We start from the raw sequence: 17,543 nt of genomic DNA on the forward strand, positions 1-17,543 counted from the left end.
GTTAATAAAACCGGTGTGTAAAGTACCCAGCTGTATATAAAGCCGTTAGAAAGTACAACACTGAAATCCTGCATACACAATGCATCTAATTATACAGTGCGTAAAATGCTGGATCAGGTATCCGATACCATTGTTATAATCCAGTACATTTATCTGTATTAGTTACATTTTGTCCTACAAAATATTTTCAAGGATAGTGTGCTTCCAACTTTGTGACCATAGTTCGGAAAAGACCGTTTCAACATCACAATAACCCAGTCGTTACACCAAACTAAGCTAAGCATTACAATGCCGCCATGCAAAAAGCCAGACCTGTTGGGGAAGAACTTCATTGTCCTGCACGGAGCTCTGAACTCAACCCCATCCACACCTTTAGGATGATTGGAACACCAACTGCAAGCAAGGCCTCGTGACACTGAATGGGAGAAAATACCTGCAGCCAGGTTCCAAGATGTTTTGGAAAGCCGTCACATGTGGGTGTAAAGTTTGAGCACATACTTCTAAACCAGGTTAGTTGTATAGACATGAACCAGACATTCAACCGGTCAGCTGGACAAAACTTTTATTCACAACACTAGACAGTCATTAGATCACAAGTAACAGCATCTTTCTTTCACACTGGTGCATATAGGTTAATGCAATCGATGGAAACCAGGTATCACGTAGACCTCCACACATACAGTTTGGGTCTATACATCTCCCCTGGAGCCACATCAGCAGTAGTCAGAGTAGTCCTCCTCCACGTAGTTGGCTGGAAAGAACCCCACCTGGAAACAAAGGGGCAGTGCAGGTTAAGACAAGATGCCTGAAAACCTGAAAACCAGGCTACTGAGTGCACCTTTCTAGTTCTTTTTATGTTTGCAATTTCCTCACCCGGCCGTACACCTCTCCTTTCCACCAACCATTGTGACCTTTCTTGGAGAGGATCTTGATGGTGTCTCCTTCCTGCAGCGACAGCTCTGAGCGGTCCCTGGCTGAGAAGTCATACCTGGCCCTCACCTGGCCCAAAGTCCTCAGGCTGCCTCCTGTCAGAAAAGACCAACGTTGCAACACAGGTGAGCTTCAGAGAATTGTAGAGCATTTTGGCAAATCACCTTACTCTACTGTCGATCTTCTCATTTCACTCTCGGCAAGAAAGCAAATACGCATATTTCCCAAATTGTCAAACGATTCCTTAAACATGATCATAATAGTGGGAATGGACAGAGCTGTACTGTACCTGGTGGTGTGTTTGGCGTGGTCTGTGGCGTGTCGTTAGGCAAGTCGCTTTCCTCTGGTTGTTTGTAAGGCGTACACAGCGTGGTGTCCACATCCTTAAAGTATTCCTTCAAAGAGTTCTGCTGGTAAAACTGAATCATCTCCTAACACGGGAAGAAGAAGGAGTGTATGAGGAACATGTGACAGGGATACGCATAATATTAATAATAATCATGATAAACTTTATTCATATGGCACTTTTCAAAACAAAGGTTGCAAAAGTGCTTTACAAGGTACAATTGGTAGACAATTTAAAAGTTATATAACATTGACCAAATAAGAAACATTTGACAATAATTAAAACAATACAATATAAAAACATGAAGATAAAAGTCAAGAGAATGGCTTCTCTTCAGGCCAAAAACTCAAATAAAAATATGTTTTTAAGAAGGATTTAAAAGAGGTTAAGAAGATGATGGAAGCAGTTTGAGAAGAGGAAATAAGTTTTAGTGTATTTCTTCTAGTCACTGCCAGATGCGGTTTAAAAGAACAGCAACTTACAATTATACCCTTGAAGGCTTTCTTGTCATTGATGCGGTAAAGGCCTTCATTGGACGTGACCTTAATGTGTCTGGTGTCCATGTTGAACCTGCACGAGCAGAAAGAGGGTTGTTGATACAAGAGATGGCAGTAAAGTAGGTACTCCAAGATTAAAAACATTAATGAGACCCTATTTTAATTATTTGTCTAGAGTCTATGTATGATCACAAAGAGGTTGAATAGTGAGCATTGTTTAGCGTGATAGCTGAATGGTGTCGGTGCTCCTCTAAAAAGAAGGAAAACAAACTTTTTCAACTTCTCCAAAGATTAGTGGCTTTCATATGAGAATGGGTTTTTATATGAGGTACTAGTTCTTTGTTGCAAAACCTGCATTGTCTTTGAGAGGAAGTGATACCAGAGCTCATTCAGCAATTTATCTACGTTTAGTCAAGTCATCATTGAACATTGCTGAGCAAGCATGACTGATCATTTATAGGTCAACAGGCATTAGGTGTGTAATTTAGAACTTTAGACATCTGCTTTACAAACAGGGCTGCGACCAACATTCACTTTCATTATCAATTAAACTGCAGATTATTTTCTTATATTAATCCTTTGGTCCTTAAAATGTCACACAATTGTGAATAAAGCTCCCAGAGCTCAAGGCAATGTCTTCAAATTGCTTGTTTTGTCCAAGCAACATTCAAAAACACAAAGATATTTCATTAATTATAATTAAAGATGAAGAAAAGCAGCAAATCTTTAAAGTTAGGAAGCTGGAAACAGTTACGTACTCATTTCGACAGCATTTCAACATGTAGCTTTACAGTAGGACCTTCATCACAATTAAATATAGTCATTGAAATGTTGTTGCAACAACATTTTACTTAATACAACCATAACATCTAAAAAAATCTTCACTTTTTAACCAATTTTTGCCCAGTTTGAACCTAGATATCTAGCCATCTATCGACTTGTAAATTACCAAATCAGTCATCTTCAATCTGTACACAGAAAATAAAAGAAAACAAACATTCATTAAGATAAAATTCTCTTAAGCGATAAATCTGCGAAGGCTTACTTGAGGCTGATAGCAAACTCTCCTCCATCTTTCTGCCGCACGAGGAATGTTCCATCGGACCGGGACATGAGCAGGTTCTTGGCTGCGGTTCTGTCCATGTTCCCTGCAAACCTTCAAGCACAGCGAGAATCGGAACCTTATGATTTGCTTAAAGCAAGAGTGGAAAAAGTTTGAGAGAAGAAATAACAAAAGGCCAAAGTGTCCTCACTGCTGCAGTTTTAGTTTGTAGAAAAGTAAAGTGTGTGACAATTGGTGGTCAGTAGATAACTTTGTGTTTTCGTTTCATTCCACAGTGTCATACTTGATGTTGCCACCAGGAAGCACTAAAGTAACTCAAGCCATTTTTTATTTCATTTAATTCATTGTTATTTGCTGCATTTTGAGTCCTCTTGAGCAAGAACATCATTGTAATTATAACGAATATCATGATGATAGGTGACGAATAACTAAAGATAACTTTATGCATCCAGAGCTGCTTTAAAAGCACCAGCACTTTGCAGTATCTGGTTCTGTTTTTGTGTGGGTTTTGAGGGTTTTCCGTATCAGCTCTGTGGTCTTAATCCTCCCTTGTTGCAGTGCACTGAATTACTGGCAGAACTACAGCTATGAGGTTGACAGGGGTTTGGTGAGAAAGTTATGTAACCGAGTTCCTGTTGATACTCACCAGTTGAATCCAGACAGGTCAGGGTTCTGCCTCTGGCAAAGGGTGAGATCACACAGGTGAGATTTAAAACAAAGGTCTGTGGTCACAGTTGCAACTCTTTTTTTTTTTTTTTTCTTTTTTTTTAAAGAAAAAGAAGGTTTTCACATTATTTTGAGTTTGGTGGAGGGTGTCTGGTGTTCAGGAGCTCATGTTGGCTCGTGGTTCGTACTCACAGAGATGATGGGCTGAACCTTTTGGCAGGGGAACCATCCCATCTGACCGACTGTCAGGTTCCTTCCCTGAGTGTTACACATACAACAGCAAATCACAGGCCGGACCAAGCAGTCATTGCAACATATAAATGAATAACAACATCAACAAGTAACTTATAAACAAATCACCACCCCAAAACAAATGATTCATGTGCAGTTGATATCGATCTAAAATAATTTACACCAAATTTGTATGTAGGAAATTTTTATGTTTTTATGTTGTTCTAAAATATTTGCTGTTTTAAAGTCTGTAATCTGTCTTTTTATATAGTTTTTATGGACACTGCCATCTTGACCATGACTCAGGAGGTTAAATAAATAAATAAATCATGCAACCATAACATAACTGACAAAGAAAGTGTGAGGAGTCAACCTTCAAACTACAGTGGGCTTTTGTAAAAACGATCAGCAACAATGTAAATGTCAATCTTTTTCAAAGCAGGTGTTACTAATAACTTTGACGATGGCTCTGTGCTATTCAACCCTGAGAGTGAAGCAGCTAAATGGCATCCAGACATTAAGTTTGATTTATGTTCCATATCAAAACCTTTTAAATGAATCACAGTGGAGTGCGGTTGGGCCTGAGGGAGGAAGTGGAATGAGATAAAGTACATGGAGGAAAATGACGAAAGAGTCTGAAAGAGACAAAGCATCTCACACCTACACATTTACCACAGGAAGCAGGGCTTGAAAACACAACTAGATTACGTGTGACCCCACCCCCCCCACCCCGTGAGAGTGTATACGCTTGTATTTGGTTTTTAACGCTACCTCCCACCAAGGCAAGTCGGCATCCGCCCGGGTCAGCTCAATGATGTCACCTTTGCAGAGGTGTAGCGGTTGACCGAAGCCCACGGGGGGCGGAGGCAAGCCATAATAATCTTGACACACCTCCATTTTAGGAAATCCTGAGTGAGGAGGAGGAAGAGGAGACGTTGAGGAGATCTCATAGGCAATGCAAGAACTTTGACTCATGTATTTAATTTTGTCTTGAACATTTAGGAGGTTGTTTTGGAGAGAAAGCATGACATGACACATCAGAGGAAATGAGACCTAAGGTCTGCTTTACACTCGCTACAAATGGGACAGATGCCTCTATTGGAACTATCTCCAGGGAGATTCAATTTAAACATGTTATTTCTTACCAGTGCTTGAATGTCCGGAGGACCTCTGTTTATTCTGGAGGAACAAAAGACAAAAACAAAATTGGTGGAACCGTACCTCAACTTTTATCTATTTGCACGAGTTAACTATTAAAAGGACGTTAAAATGTCAGTGTAAAATAGTGTGCAGGAAGAGGAAAGAAGTAAAACAAGGGCTTATTCATCGCCTCGCCAATGTCAAAGACAAACGTAGTCTTACCTTCTTCACAGTACCAGCATGATCTGTAATAGAAAGAAGACAATTGAATGTGAGAGAAGTGATAATTATGCTAATTGGAAGTACTTAAACACACGTACATAATATACGGACCTGAGTTTCGTCCGCAGGCAGGGACTCTGCCTAAACACTCTTTATGTGCAGCCATTTTACAGCGAGTGCAGCGATAGCCCTGGTAAAATATCCCTCTGCAGAAGACAGACGGAGAGATTCAAATGTTTAAAAAGATTTGGAGCTAAGAGCCAAACTGGGAGAAACAGCGAGTGAGACAAAGTACCTTAATAGCATCGAGCAGGCCTTGCAGGAGGTGGTCTCCTCGAAGCAGTGCATCTGGAAGTCGTGGTTGTTGGCTGTGGAGTTATCTGGACACATATTCGACCTGCAAACGTGAAGTACAACTGTTTTAACAAGCATTCACAGAGCGAGAGGGAGGATCTATTTGGTATTCCTGAGACTGAAGAAACCAACAGCAGCAACAACACAGTGCAGATTGCAAATAACAATCTACAAATCATGTGCATTTCCTTTAGTGTTGAGCAATCAGCAAAGATGCAGCACAAGACCATGCAGCTAACATTTCGCAAACAGACCTTCTTTGCTCTGATCTTTGGCAAGAATTCAGTGTGTGTATTTATTTCCATGTGTGTAGATGTGTGATAACTCACTGAGCCATCTCAAACTGTTCCAGCCATTTCTTCTTCAGTTCTCTGGTTTTGAAGAATAAATCGTACCCACTCCGCCCGTTGCAGTCCAGCAGAAGGAACAAATAGGACCACTGTTCACAAACACACACTGTTTAGCTTCATCAATGCTTTATGGTTGTCTGGTATAATTGGTGCCACAGAGTGGTAGAAAGACCTTCTTATTGTCTTTTTCTCCTGTGGTTTCGTCTCGTATCTGGTAGTACTGTAGTTCAATGATCTCCTTTAGCTCAAACGTCTCTCCGCTCTTCTTCTTACAGATGAACATGGCCTTATCGAAGAGGAACGCATACCTGACGAACAGCCACAGATGCGACACAAGGTCAGATGTATGGCATTAACACACAAAGGACACACTGAGACACAAACAACACACACACCTGTCCTGTTTAGACTTTTTCTCCGGGATGCAGATCTTCAGCTCTCCGTCGATCTTGGGCCGACCATAGAAAGCTAGAGACTGAGTCTGAAGAGCAGAGGAGAGTGAGGATGATCAGTAAAATATTAAACACAAGCCTAAAAGAAATTAAGCGTGAATAATGTGACCTCACCATGTTTTCTATGGACAACTGGAAGGTGGTGATCTGTCTGATGATCTCGTTGTCTCGCTTCACCTCGTTCACACACTGCGCCAAGTCCTGCAAACACGCACACAAAGACGAATGAATGAGCGTGTAAATATCCTAAATTAAGGTTGGTGATTAACATAAACACTTACTCTCATGGCGTCGAGAGCTGTGCGGAGGTTGTCCTTCTCTGTAGGGTCAGTGGTGTGCTTCATCAGCTCCTGCAGGCACAAACAGACAAATAATTGACACAAAATGGAAAAAATTAACATACATAAATTATTATATTAGTAGATGATTATAATTCATACATTCTTCTAAAAGCAGGATTTTACTGTTGTAGTTGGTTGAGGTGGAGATATTTTGTGTAGGACAGCAGCTACCGATTATGTCTATAGTAGATTTATCTGCTGATTAATCGATTGTTTGGTTTTTAAAACTTCTCAAAATGGTGAGGAAAGCGTGTCACATTTACCCACACAGCGTGACAAAACACAATGCTTGTTTAGTCCAAACCTCAAAATAATTAAAAGGAAAAGCAGCAAACTGTAAACTGTACGGTGTAACAAACAAAACATATTTCATAAATGCAACAATCTTAATTTGTAAAGTAACTAAAGCGGTCAGATGAATGTACAATATTTCCATCTGAAATGTGGACTGAAAGTATAAAGTGATCGGAAAACCAAAGACTCAAGTAAATCACAAGTACCTCAAGTTTGTACTTAAGCACAGTACTTAGAGTAAATGGGCTTAGTTACATTCCATCACTGCCACACACACACACACACACACACACACACACACACACACACACACACACTTGTACAAACATACCTGTAACAGCAGGTGATATTTGAGGACCCTCTGCATTGGGACCATGAGTAAATCCCTGAGAGAAAAACGTCGACTATTTGCTCTGTTTGAACACTCCTAAAAGAGATAGAGAGAGAGATAGTGAGAGTAAACATCTGCAGTTAACCATTGTTGTGTTAAGAGGATGTTGTGCAGCAGACCCAGCTTTCCCAAACCAAACCAAAAATTCCCCTGTATCATTATAAAAGCTACGGCCAGTTACTCTTTGTATTTTTAAACTAATATTTAATATTTCTCATACCTTATTGAGACTCTACCTGCACAAATTTGAACCTTAAAAGTACCCAAAAACAGTGTGTCCCCTTTCTCACCTCCAGTTTCATTCTTATGTCCTCCCTCGTAGTCGAAAGCTTGTCCAGGTGTTTTGATGCCGCTTCCACCTGACTACAGTAACGACCGTACAGTAAGAGCCTGAGGAGGGGGGTGTGCGTGAGACGTATATTAGAATATATTATAACATACATGTATTTATAGTGTAACTGGACAACAGAAAAAGACGCGTCTGTGTGTGTCGTGTACCTCTCCTTGTACTTCAGAAACACCTGGTACAGGTTCTTTGCTCCGTGATCGAGGATGGAACTCCGGACCTCCTCCAACATATTGCGATGGGTGTCGGCCAAATCCTACAAATACAAAAAAAAAATGTAAACAGGGATAAATACATGAAGGTAAACATGAACAGTTACACGTGACCAGGTGTGTAGCAAATCCTCTCAAGTACCTCTATGTTGATGAAGATACTCTCCATGTCTGTAACCTGGAGAAACTTTTGAAGAGGCTTCATAAAGTGCTGCAGAAATATAGAAGGCATGGTTGTTACTCTTGAAGAAATGCATGCTTGTGTGTGTGTGTGCCTGTGTGAGTGACTTTGTCCATGTGTGTAAATGCATGGATCTCCTTTTATCAGATTGTAAACGTGTGCACACCTGTAATATAGATTCCAGTGTATCGGAGTATTTCTCTTCCGTCTGTCTGATCTCCTGCAGGCAGCACTCTCGTTTGTCTACTCCGGTCTTCGGCTGCTGCAGAAACACGCAGAAAAACATGTGGAGAGGCATGACGAGACCGGACTTAACAGAACGTTAATCTTTACATATGTTAGCTATAAAGGACATCATTTGAAGCATTAAAACTTTTAAACCTTTTCTTCATATTGGTAGATTAATTTATTTTCTTGCTTCTCCTACTGGTTATTCAATGAAAGTAATTTTTGAACTTGTTTTTGGAAGTAATTTGTTCCATTCTTTTCACATAGAAAACAGTAGCAACAATAAATTGACGCATACATACAGTATTTGATAAAATACTGGCATATGACAAGAGGTCTCAAGTAAAAAAAGCTTAACTTTAAGGGGTCATAGGTCACAATTGTTGGAAATCTGGATCATCAGTCAGAGACTGGACCCTGGATTTCTGAACTACTGTGGTCAAAGACAGACCTGGTGGCCAAAAGAAGGCCGAAACCTTCTTTAGTCCGATGTTCACTTACAGTTTCAGGTTGTTCATCCGTCCTCATCAAGTCTTCATAGATCTCGTCTCCTTCGTTCTCCTCGTCCTCCACAAAGTCGTACAAGTCGTCATCCTCGTCCACCGTGTCACTGATACACATGATACACATCATCATAGTATAAACATCACCTTCTCACTCCACAGAGAGCTTCTCAAGTTATTAGCAAACACTGGAAGTGGACTCTGCTGTATGTATTTTAAATTGACAATAATTTTCATCCTTTAAGATGATTATTTTAACATTATGAGAGGAAGACTTACTCAATCTGGTCAGACAGGCCGCTGTAGATCTCATCATCAGGAGTGCATCCTTCCAAAGGGAAAGGCCTGGAGGTGGAGAAAGTGTGTGTTTGTAGGCGATGGTGGTAAAGGAAGAACGGAGTAGAGATAATGACAATAACTTGTATTCAAGTAATTAATGTTCCTATTGAATTCACATTGTCGGTGGAGGTAGACAAGTTGCCATTACTGTTATGGCACTAAACAACACTGTCATGCATTACAAGGATTTCACTTTTAAGTGCCAAGAAAACTGTTATATGTTGAAAATATAATCATTCAAATGCCATTAAAATGAAGGTTTTAATCTGAAAACTTAAAACTTTTCAACACAATATATTCCAGCAAAAACAAACACAACCTCTGCTCCATTAAAATAATTTTACATTATAAATCTCTATTTATTCCTTATCATTATGCAGCAATATAATATGTATATATATTGATATGAACTGAGCCATTCTGCATAATGGGTCCTTTTGGGAGGTCAATGCAAATACTTTTGTATTTGTACAACTACATTACAGTGTGTTATAAACCATTTATAAAGAGTATTAGATTAGATCCTGATGAGCAGGTGGCACCTTGTATGTCAGCCTCTGCCAATCGGTGAATGAATGTGTGTGTGTGTGTGAATGTTGGCATGTAGTGTACGGCGCTTTGAGTGGTTGGAAGACTAGAAAGGCACTATATAAAGTCCATTTATCATTTATTAATACTGCTTATGAATGCTAAAAAGAGGAGCATAAAGTAAGGTGTCAAAAAAAACAGCATGAACACTTTGATTACATAACATACATAGGAAGTTACTTACTGGAGTCTTCCTTGTGTAGCAATGGATGAATGAGAGAGGATGGACAAAGTGTCTATAACCTGCCACACACACAGAGACACAGTATATCGTTAACAGAGAGAGACCGCCTGTTAGAGACACAGTAAGAGTTGTTTCACACTTCAAACATTCACGCTGAATAATTCTCCTCTGGCCTGGTTTCACTCTTATTCTAACACTATTTGACTGTTTAAGTGAGAACTGCAGTATCATGATGAGTGAGCTCAGATAACCAATTTCATGTGACGGGAAACAAACTCAAAGATGTCACACAGCCATCCAAATTAAACTGACTTTTTTTTCCTTATTAAGCAACAATGTGTCAGTGAGCTCTAATACATCTGCCTGGACTTGGTGTTATGTGTTTAAAATGTGTTATAACTTCTCCCTTTCCAAAATCAAATTGTGACTTCTGTTCTAGTCGAAACTCAGTCCAGAGTTGCATACAAATCAAAAGCTGCCTCCTGAACTGAGGTTCTTTTCTTTCTGAGAGACAAATAGGAAGAAGGTGGGCCGGTCATGACTCTTCTGGGGATATGAAATAAACACACTGTCCGAAGAAAGAATAATGTTTCTCAGTCGGTTCTGCTGAGCAGCTTTAGTGTGGTTTCTAATTTTATTCAAGACAGTGTTAAGAGGGAAGAATTAACAAGAAGTGAGAGTCTGAAGGAGAAGTTTAGAGGAAAACATTTGAATAGACCGGTTTACAGTCATACTGCCATCTGATTACCAGACTTTGAAAGGAAGACATTTTGGGATATGCACTTATTAGCTTTCTGCTGGAGATTGGCATCACCATCATGTTTGTCTTAAATATGAAGAGTGGACAATCTACCGGACAAATTCTTGACACAAAACACCCTTAAAATGGTCAGTTGCCCTTTTTTTTTTAATGCCATCGCCCTTTTGAGAGCCATGTGGAGGCAACAGATATGCTCTGAATATCGAATTTAGCACCTTTAAAAATTGTAGTGCCGGATTTTCAGTGTGGTAATACTACTTTTATTAAGGATCTGAATACTTCTTGTACCACTGTCAATCATGCTGTTCAGAGTACACCATGCCAGTGCGTTTTCTGTTCAGTTCTGTTTTCTATCAAACAAGTGCACTTTTCAAATCTCCTATTGTTCACACTAAACTGGTGTGGCTGCACTGCACCGAAAGTGAAAGACAACTGTGAAATACTGTGAATTCCTTCGTTCACTGAGTCGTTTCAATTAGAGAATCACCAAAGTACTTCCTGTTAGGGCTTTGTGGGTGTCTGCAAGCTGCAGTGAGGACTCTGTTCACGCTTCTGACTTCTACCGTAACGACAGTAGAAAGAGGGCGCAATGCGTTTCCCTCATACATTACTGTAATGGATGGACGGATGGATATGGAAAGATGAAGTGGTGCGATACCTTTGCGAAGTCTCGAACATCAAACAGGTCAAAGGCTTCAAACAGCTCATTCTTTTTGAGATGAAACTTCTCCTGACAAACTCCCAGAAACGTCCGGATGTTCTTCAGGCAGAGGAACTAAAAACAAACACACGCGTTATATTCACTTTTACTAAAACGATCCACAGAACATTTATCAACTACAATTTTGATAATCTATCAAGAGTTCAAGTCATGAACAAGACTACAGCCACACTAGAGCTTCTCACTTAAGCTAAATGCTAACAGCAGCATGCTAACATGAACACAATAACAGTCAAATCAGGTATAATATTTACCATGTTACGCCCTTATAGTGCAACACGTTACCATTCTAACATTGCTGATTAGCCTGACATTTTCAGTAATATTGCAGATTTGGTCATAAACCAAAGGATCACCAAAGTCAGTAGGATTCATAACGTGAAAACCATAAATGTCTGTGCTGAATTTTGTGGCAACCATTCCAGTAGATGTTGAGATATTTCACAGGATAAGTGCAAAACTTTGACCCACTGGTGGCACTAGATGCAAAGCCAGGTGATCACCAAAGTCAGTAGGATTCATCCTCTGGGGAACATGAATGTATGTGCAAAATTTCATACACCGCTAGCGACAAAAAGACAAAAAAACGATGGCTGACAACAACTTTAAAGGAATACCCGTGGCAACGTTCAGCGTAAGCACACGCACACACCATTGTTTCCTCACATTAAGTGACGTGCATACTAAATACAGTTGCACAAAGCGTACATAAATACTTCTCAGCCACACGGGCCACAGGAAGACGAAGAGCAATGTACCAACACGAGGAAATGTCGTATACTAAAAGAAGCAGCGTGAAGGGCTTTTTCATTTTATAACCAAAATAAACCACAGAGAGCGCAGTGCACAGCATTGTCTGACCGCCATGTCTGACATATATCATTTTACATAACTTCCTGAAGCAGCTGCTCTCTCTCTCGCTCACTTCTGCGTCTCTGTCTGTTCAGCAGTGGGAAATGCGGAACTCTAATTTGAGAAAAGGGGAAACGCTGAGTTCTAACTGATACTGCTGCACACATCGAATCTCTCTGTCAAGAGCGCACACGGGGGCACATCCCTGCACCACAGCGTAGTGTTGCAAGAGCACAGGGAAAATCCTCTACTTGTGCAACATCATCAGGTGTGTGTGTGCGTGCACGTGCGCACACATCACAGTGGACTCCCGTCTTCCCTTAATCACTGCATGTTTCTTAACCATTCTTGACCTCATAGGATTTCCCAGAGTTTCACATGCATGTGTAGAAACACACACACACACACACACACACACACGCACACACACGCACACACGCACACAGTGAGTCCTATCATATATGATCAAGGACTTCTATTGGGACATTTAGGCCAATCCCGTGACAGCCTGTCTTTCACACGTCTTTGTCTCATATTTTGCTCACAGCCTGATTTTGAATCCTCTCTTCTGAGTTCGAGTGCTTGTTTATTAGTTAACATGATGTCTCAAAGCAGGTTTTCATAAAAGACAGTCCATGATCCAAGTTTTAAGTGTGGATCCAGATCCAGGTGAACCCTGGTATTTCTAGAAAGGATTTCTCAGGTGAAAAGATTGATGCCACTCTCAAGTCTGTAGGGTAAATATGCTGGAGCCAGCAGCCGGTTAGCTTAGCTTAGCATAAAGACTGGGAACAGGGGGAAACAGCTAGCTAGGTTTTCCAAAGCTCAATCAACATATATCTTGTTTGTTTGATCTGTACAATAAAAATTCAATGACAATTAGCCTTTTAGTGTCGGGTTGTTTCTTGGCGGAGAGAAGTTTCCAGGCTACAGAAAGTTTCAAGAACCTGTTCAGATATAACAGCTAATAATATTTTTAGAAAACAAGACTTTTAAAGTTTAATAATATAGATTGACCTCTCAGAGTACTGCCTAGCTGTTTCTCTTTTCCAGTTCTTCATCATCCTCTCCTCAATCTCTACAGCTCTACACTCCCCTGATGGGAACAGATAGAGATCACAGTATTTTCCTATCGGACACCTTGGAGCTTCAGTGCGGCTTCCTGGTCGCTATGGAAATGGATCAGGAAAAGGTTTTTGTGTGTGTTACCTGGGACATCTGTGGGCGCAGGTTGATCTCTCTCAGGTTGACGGCCTGAGGCAGCAGGTTGTTGAGTAACTGGCAGAGCAGCACGCCATCTCTCAGCACCTGAGCCAGGTCACACACCTGGCACAGCACACACACACAGATGCAAAAAAATCAGACTGAGGAACCAAGACATGATGCGTGTTCACGTGTAGGTGTGTGTACTCAATGTGGCACAGCTGATTTACCTGGGCGCTCTCCAATGTGACCCGGTGGTTCTCAGGAAGAACTCGACAGTCAATCAACCACATCGCACACTGCCGCCACAACTCCATCTTTGTTTTCTGAGGGACAGATTGATTGATTGACACGCCAGATACATTATCACAGGCACAATATTTCAGTAACCACTGATCACCATCACTCTGTACAACATCCAGTAGTCAGTCAGATCAAGTCCAATCTCTTCCGACAATCAGAGATGAGTTAGCTTCACGAGAAGCCATTTGCAGAGTTCACACTGAATGTATTCACTGTCAGAATTTGCACACACACAATTCTCTGGAAGTGTGAGGTGTGCTCCTGCATTACACAAATATAATTTTGTGGCCGTTTAACTTCTCCCATTGTCCTCAGTAAACTGGAACCTGGATATGGAAATGATTAAAGATGTATTCAATCAGTCAGAAACCAAATTAGTAGCAAATCAATTGGCCTCCAGCGAACACTGAGCAGTCCTCTCACTCGGTCCCTTGAGTGAAATATTGAGGCGGCCCTCTTGAAACTCAGTAGAACACCAAAAAAAGAAACTACTCCATTAGAAAACGTAATACATTTCTAACTGTATATCAGTGTGGGATCACTACAACAATCAGCTCTCACCTTCAGTTTCTGCCGGCAGTTCTCTGTCTTCTCTCACGATGTTCTCCCTCCTTTCATTGTCTGACTTCAGCGCTCTCGTTCTGCCTCTCTTCCGTGGTGGGTGTTCTGCAGAGCTGCACTGTGTCGAAGACTTTTGACATCATCCCGCAACTTCCTTTTTCTTCTGACGCACCCTCACATTCACACACATGCATGCATACACACAAAGCTGCTGCTGCTGCTGCAGCCGAGCGGTACGAGTTGATAAAAGCGTGAAATGGGGCCGTATTATTTGTGTACCAAGAAATCAGATAGAATAGGAATGGCTGTGTATTTGTGCACGTGCAGTACAGAGTTTATCAAAAGACAATTGTGTTGCAAGGGCAACCACATTATTTAGACCAGTGATTCTCAACTGGTGGGTCGCGGACCCGTTTTCAGAGAAAAAAATAAAAAATTAAATCCTGTTCTTTTAAGGGACGATGGTGGGTCCCGCAGCCAGACCAGTTGAGAACCACTGATTTAGACAACCCCCCCAAACAAACTTCTGTGTTAAAATTACCTCATTTGATGCATATGCAATTTGATATGCAAGTTTATGGAGGTCATATGCACAATTTAAAGGCATCAAGTTGAAAGTTTCTTCACAAAGATCTATTTTTATGTCGCTAAAAGTTTTTAAGAATTGCACAATAACAAAAGATTTAATTTGTTACAGTATCTTAAGAGCATTAAACTATCTTAAACTACAAAAGTAAAATCTTATATCTACATAGGATTAGATGTATTGTTTGATTGAACTCACAGCTGAGAATCTTAACAATAAAAACTCCTTCACATGAAACATCTCAAACAAAAACTCTGTTACTTTGCAGGTTTTTCATGCAAAAAACATATCAATTTAAAAATATTACTCATTCTTAAGGATTAAGTTCCCAACAGCATGTAGCAAACGTACAATTATCTACCTGACGAACAGCTAGAACATACAATCTTTGACAGGGGCCATTTTTGTGCATTACGAGTACTTTTACTCTTGAAACTATAAGCATCTTATTGACCCATCTGTATGGCGGATTTAGCAGTTTTACCTTTAAATGTCCAGAGCATAAAGGATTCAACCAAACGAACAAATTGTCTAGATATTTCTCACGAACAGAAAATAGATTATTTTAGAAGCACAAGATATCGATAGAGTACAAAATTGCAGCCTTTTCTGCGGTCAAACGTAACAGAGGAAAGGGTGTGCTGATATTCCTCCACTGAAGCATAACATTTCAAACTCTATATAAGAGACGCGATCAAGAAGGAAGGGTAGCTTTTACGGGCATGCTTGAGGGGTCGAGAATAAAATGCATTTATTGCTGTATAACTCATGTGACAAAGTGGGTGAGAACACACCATTTGTCCCCATATTACACTGATCTATAACGCTAAACAATGCTTGTCAATTGTTTGTGTACCATACCCACCATGTGTTCTAGAGGTTAAAGGGGGTGGCACCCAACCATTTCCTCTATTTATACACTGGATGATGTCTTCAGTGATGTCATTGGGTCAAACCAAGTATGGGGGGGTGGGGGTGGGGGGAGTGGAGTATGCACAGGTAGATTTGTAGGTTAGTTGTGATCTGTTTTACATTGTTGTGAGTGTATAGCAAATTGTAAACCATATCAAATTGTTGGCTACCTAAAGGGGAGCTGTAAGGTATAGCTTTTGTCTGGTAACTATTGGAGTCAGTAATTGGTGTCACCTGCACTCATGGTAGGAACTAGAGCCTGCTGATAGAAGGCTCTATATAAGGAGATGACTTTGACTCAACAGGAAGATTTGTGTGTAGCTGTGTGCACGTGATTATGTTACTTTATGATGAGTTGAGTTTTATTCGGTTAAGTTAACAGTTTGTTTGTATTGTTTGTATATACGTTTGGTTACACGTGTAGCAGGGCGCTTTTGTAAATAAAACACCTTTTTGTTATCTGGACAAAGTCTCTCGTGTCTGCCTCCTACCACTTCAGAAGCCACTCCGGTCAGGCTTCACCACAACTCGTACGACACAAACTTTTTCACTTCCAAAAGACATCATTTTAGGAATAAGGAGTAATAAAAATAGAGGATACTTATGTTTGAAGGAGGGGAAATTGTGTTATTGCTTTCAACCATCACCTTTCCAGCTACAGTTCAGCTTCTGGAGCTTCATCATAACAAGAAACCCTTTGACAGAACAGATGCTTGCTGGTGTGAAAGCTTGAAACCAGGTTTGCAGCTTAAAGTGATTTCTTAGAGGGGCACTCCAGTGATTTAGTTTTGCACGACCATAAAGAATTCTTTAAATGTTTGAATGTTCTAGATGCTAAATCCCAGTATGGGTTTTTTCTACGGTGTTCCTCAAGGTCTTGGTGTCTTGTTTTGATGTTCTGTAGGGGATTCTTAATCATTTTAATTAATTCACGAGAATGGTTAAAAAAAGGTTAAATTTGGCACCAAATCTTTGTAGTAAATGGTATCAACCAAACATTGTTGCAAAAACGTATGAGACATAACTGAGCATGGGAATGGCCATCATATATTTCCATCCTAATGTACTATGCCCTTTTACACTTTCACAATTTATGTTAATTAATTTATACATTTTTATTCCTATAACTTGACACACCCTGCTGGGCTGAATTTCAAATCAATTTTCAGGTTCTCAGCTTTGAGTTGACAGACCTGCTATCTCCCCCTAAAGATCCCCTGTTCCCTCTTAAAAACAACAACAAAAAAAAACAATGTGGGTCTCTAAGGGTTAAAGGGGCCCTCCAAGGATTCAAGTATTGTACATCCATAAAGTTAGGTGACCTGTGAGAGATAGATAAACAAGAAATAGTCAAAATGGAAGCAGTAGAGGCTGAGATATCCAAATTTTTGAGCATAGAATGCATCAAGCTCCAAAAAATGCTTGATCCTACATTACCCATAATGCTCCATAGCATCTTTTGTTACACTCCCTGCCGCGTAAACACCTACGTCTTTCAAATCCAATGCTACCAGTTTGTCATCAGTCACAGAAAATACAAAACAATTGAACTTAGTCTGAGTGGTAATCCTCATAGACAGTAAATTCTGTGTCACTTTTTTCTTCAACACTAGATGTCAGCCTTGTTCACATCACCTTTTTTTCTGCAGATACCGTCTCTCCTAACATACTGCCTGGACAGACAGGTTTCCAGACAGACCACAGTGCATGCATGCCGAACTTTGACTTGACATGTCGCCTAACAGTCTACATTTACATAACCCCCATTCTTGTTTTTCTAAACTCTC

The 17,543-nt window shown here is 40.3% G+C and overlaps 1 protein-coding gene across 2 annotated transcripts; it reads right to left on the reverse strand.

Moving 5' to 3' along the window:
- Positions 1-545: 545 nt before the first annotated feature.
- Positions 546-15,717, reverse strand: vav1 (vav guanine nucleotide exchange factor 1). Of its 2 annotated transcripts, none has more exons than XM_076091561.1 (29): positions 14,259-15,717; positions 13,625-13,720; positions 13,401-13,517; positions 11,277-11,393; positions 9,859-9,917; positions 9,027-9,092; positions 8,746-8,854; positions 8,183-8,278; positions 7,978-8,046; positions 7,776-7,879; positions 7,568-7,667; positions 7,218-7,313; positions 6,533-6,601; positions 6,366-6,452; positions 6,195-6,280; positions 5,972-6,107; positions 5,779-5,888; positions 5,391-5,492; positions 5,207-5,301; positions 5,096-5,118; positions 4,879-4,912; positions 4,625-4,641; positions 3,695-3,760; positions 3,483-3,514; positions 2,819-2,929; positions 1,759-1,846; positions 1,220-1,361; positions 874-1,025; positions 546-767 (listed from the first exon to the last, which is right to left on the reverse strand). In XM_076091561.1, exons 2-29 carry the CDS (start codon positions 13,709-13,711, stop codon positions 714-716), a joined length of 2,424 nt encoding a protein of 807 aa, XP_075947676.1. In that variant the 5' UTR covers positions 13,712-13,720; positions 14,259-15,717; the 3' UTR covers positions 546-713. The 2 variants fall into 2 exon arrangements, with proteins under 2 accessions (XP_075947676.1, XP_075947675.1); XM_076091560.1 differs by having other exon boundaries at positions 4,505-4,641.
- Positions 15,718-17,543: the final 1,826 nt, after the last annotated feature.

The sequence above is a fragment of the Anarhichas minor genome, unplaced genomic scaffold (assembly GCF_050575085.1).
Source record: "Anarhichas minor isolate MPS153535 unplaced genomic scaffold, ASM5057508v1 ptg000014l, whole genome shotgun sequence".
Lineage (NCBI taxonomy): Eukaryota > Metazoa > Chordata > Actinopteri > Perciformes > Anarhichadidae > Anarhichas > Anarhichas minor.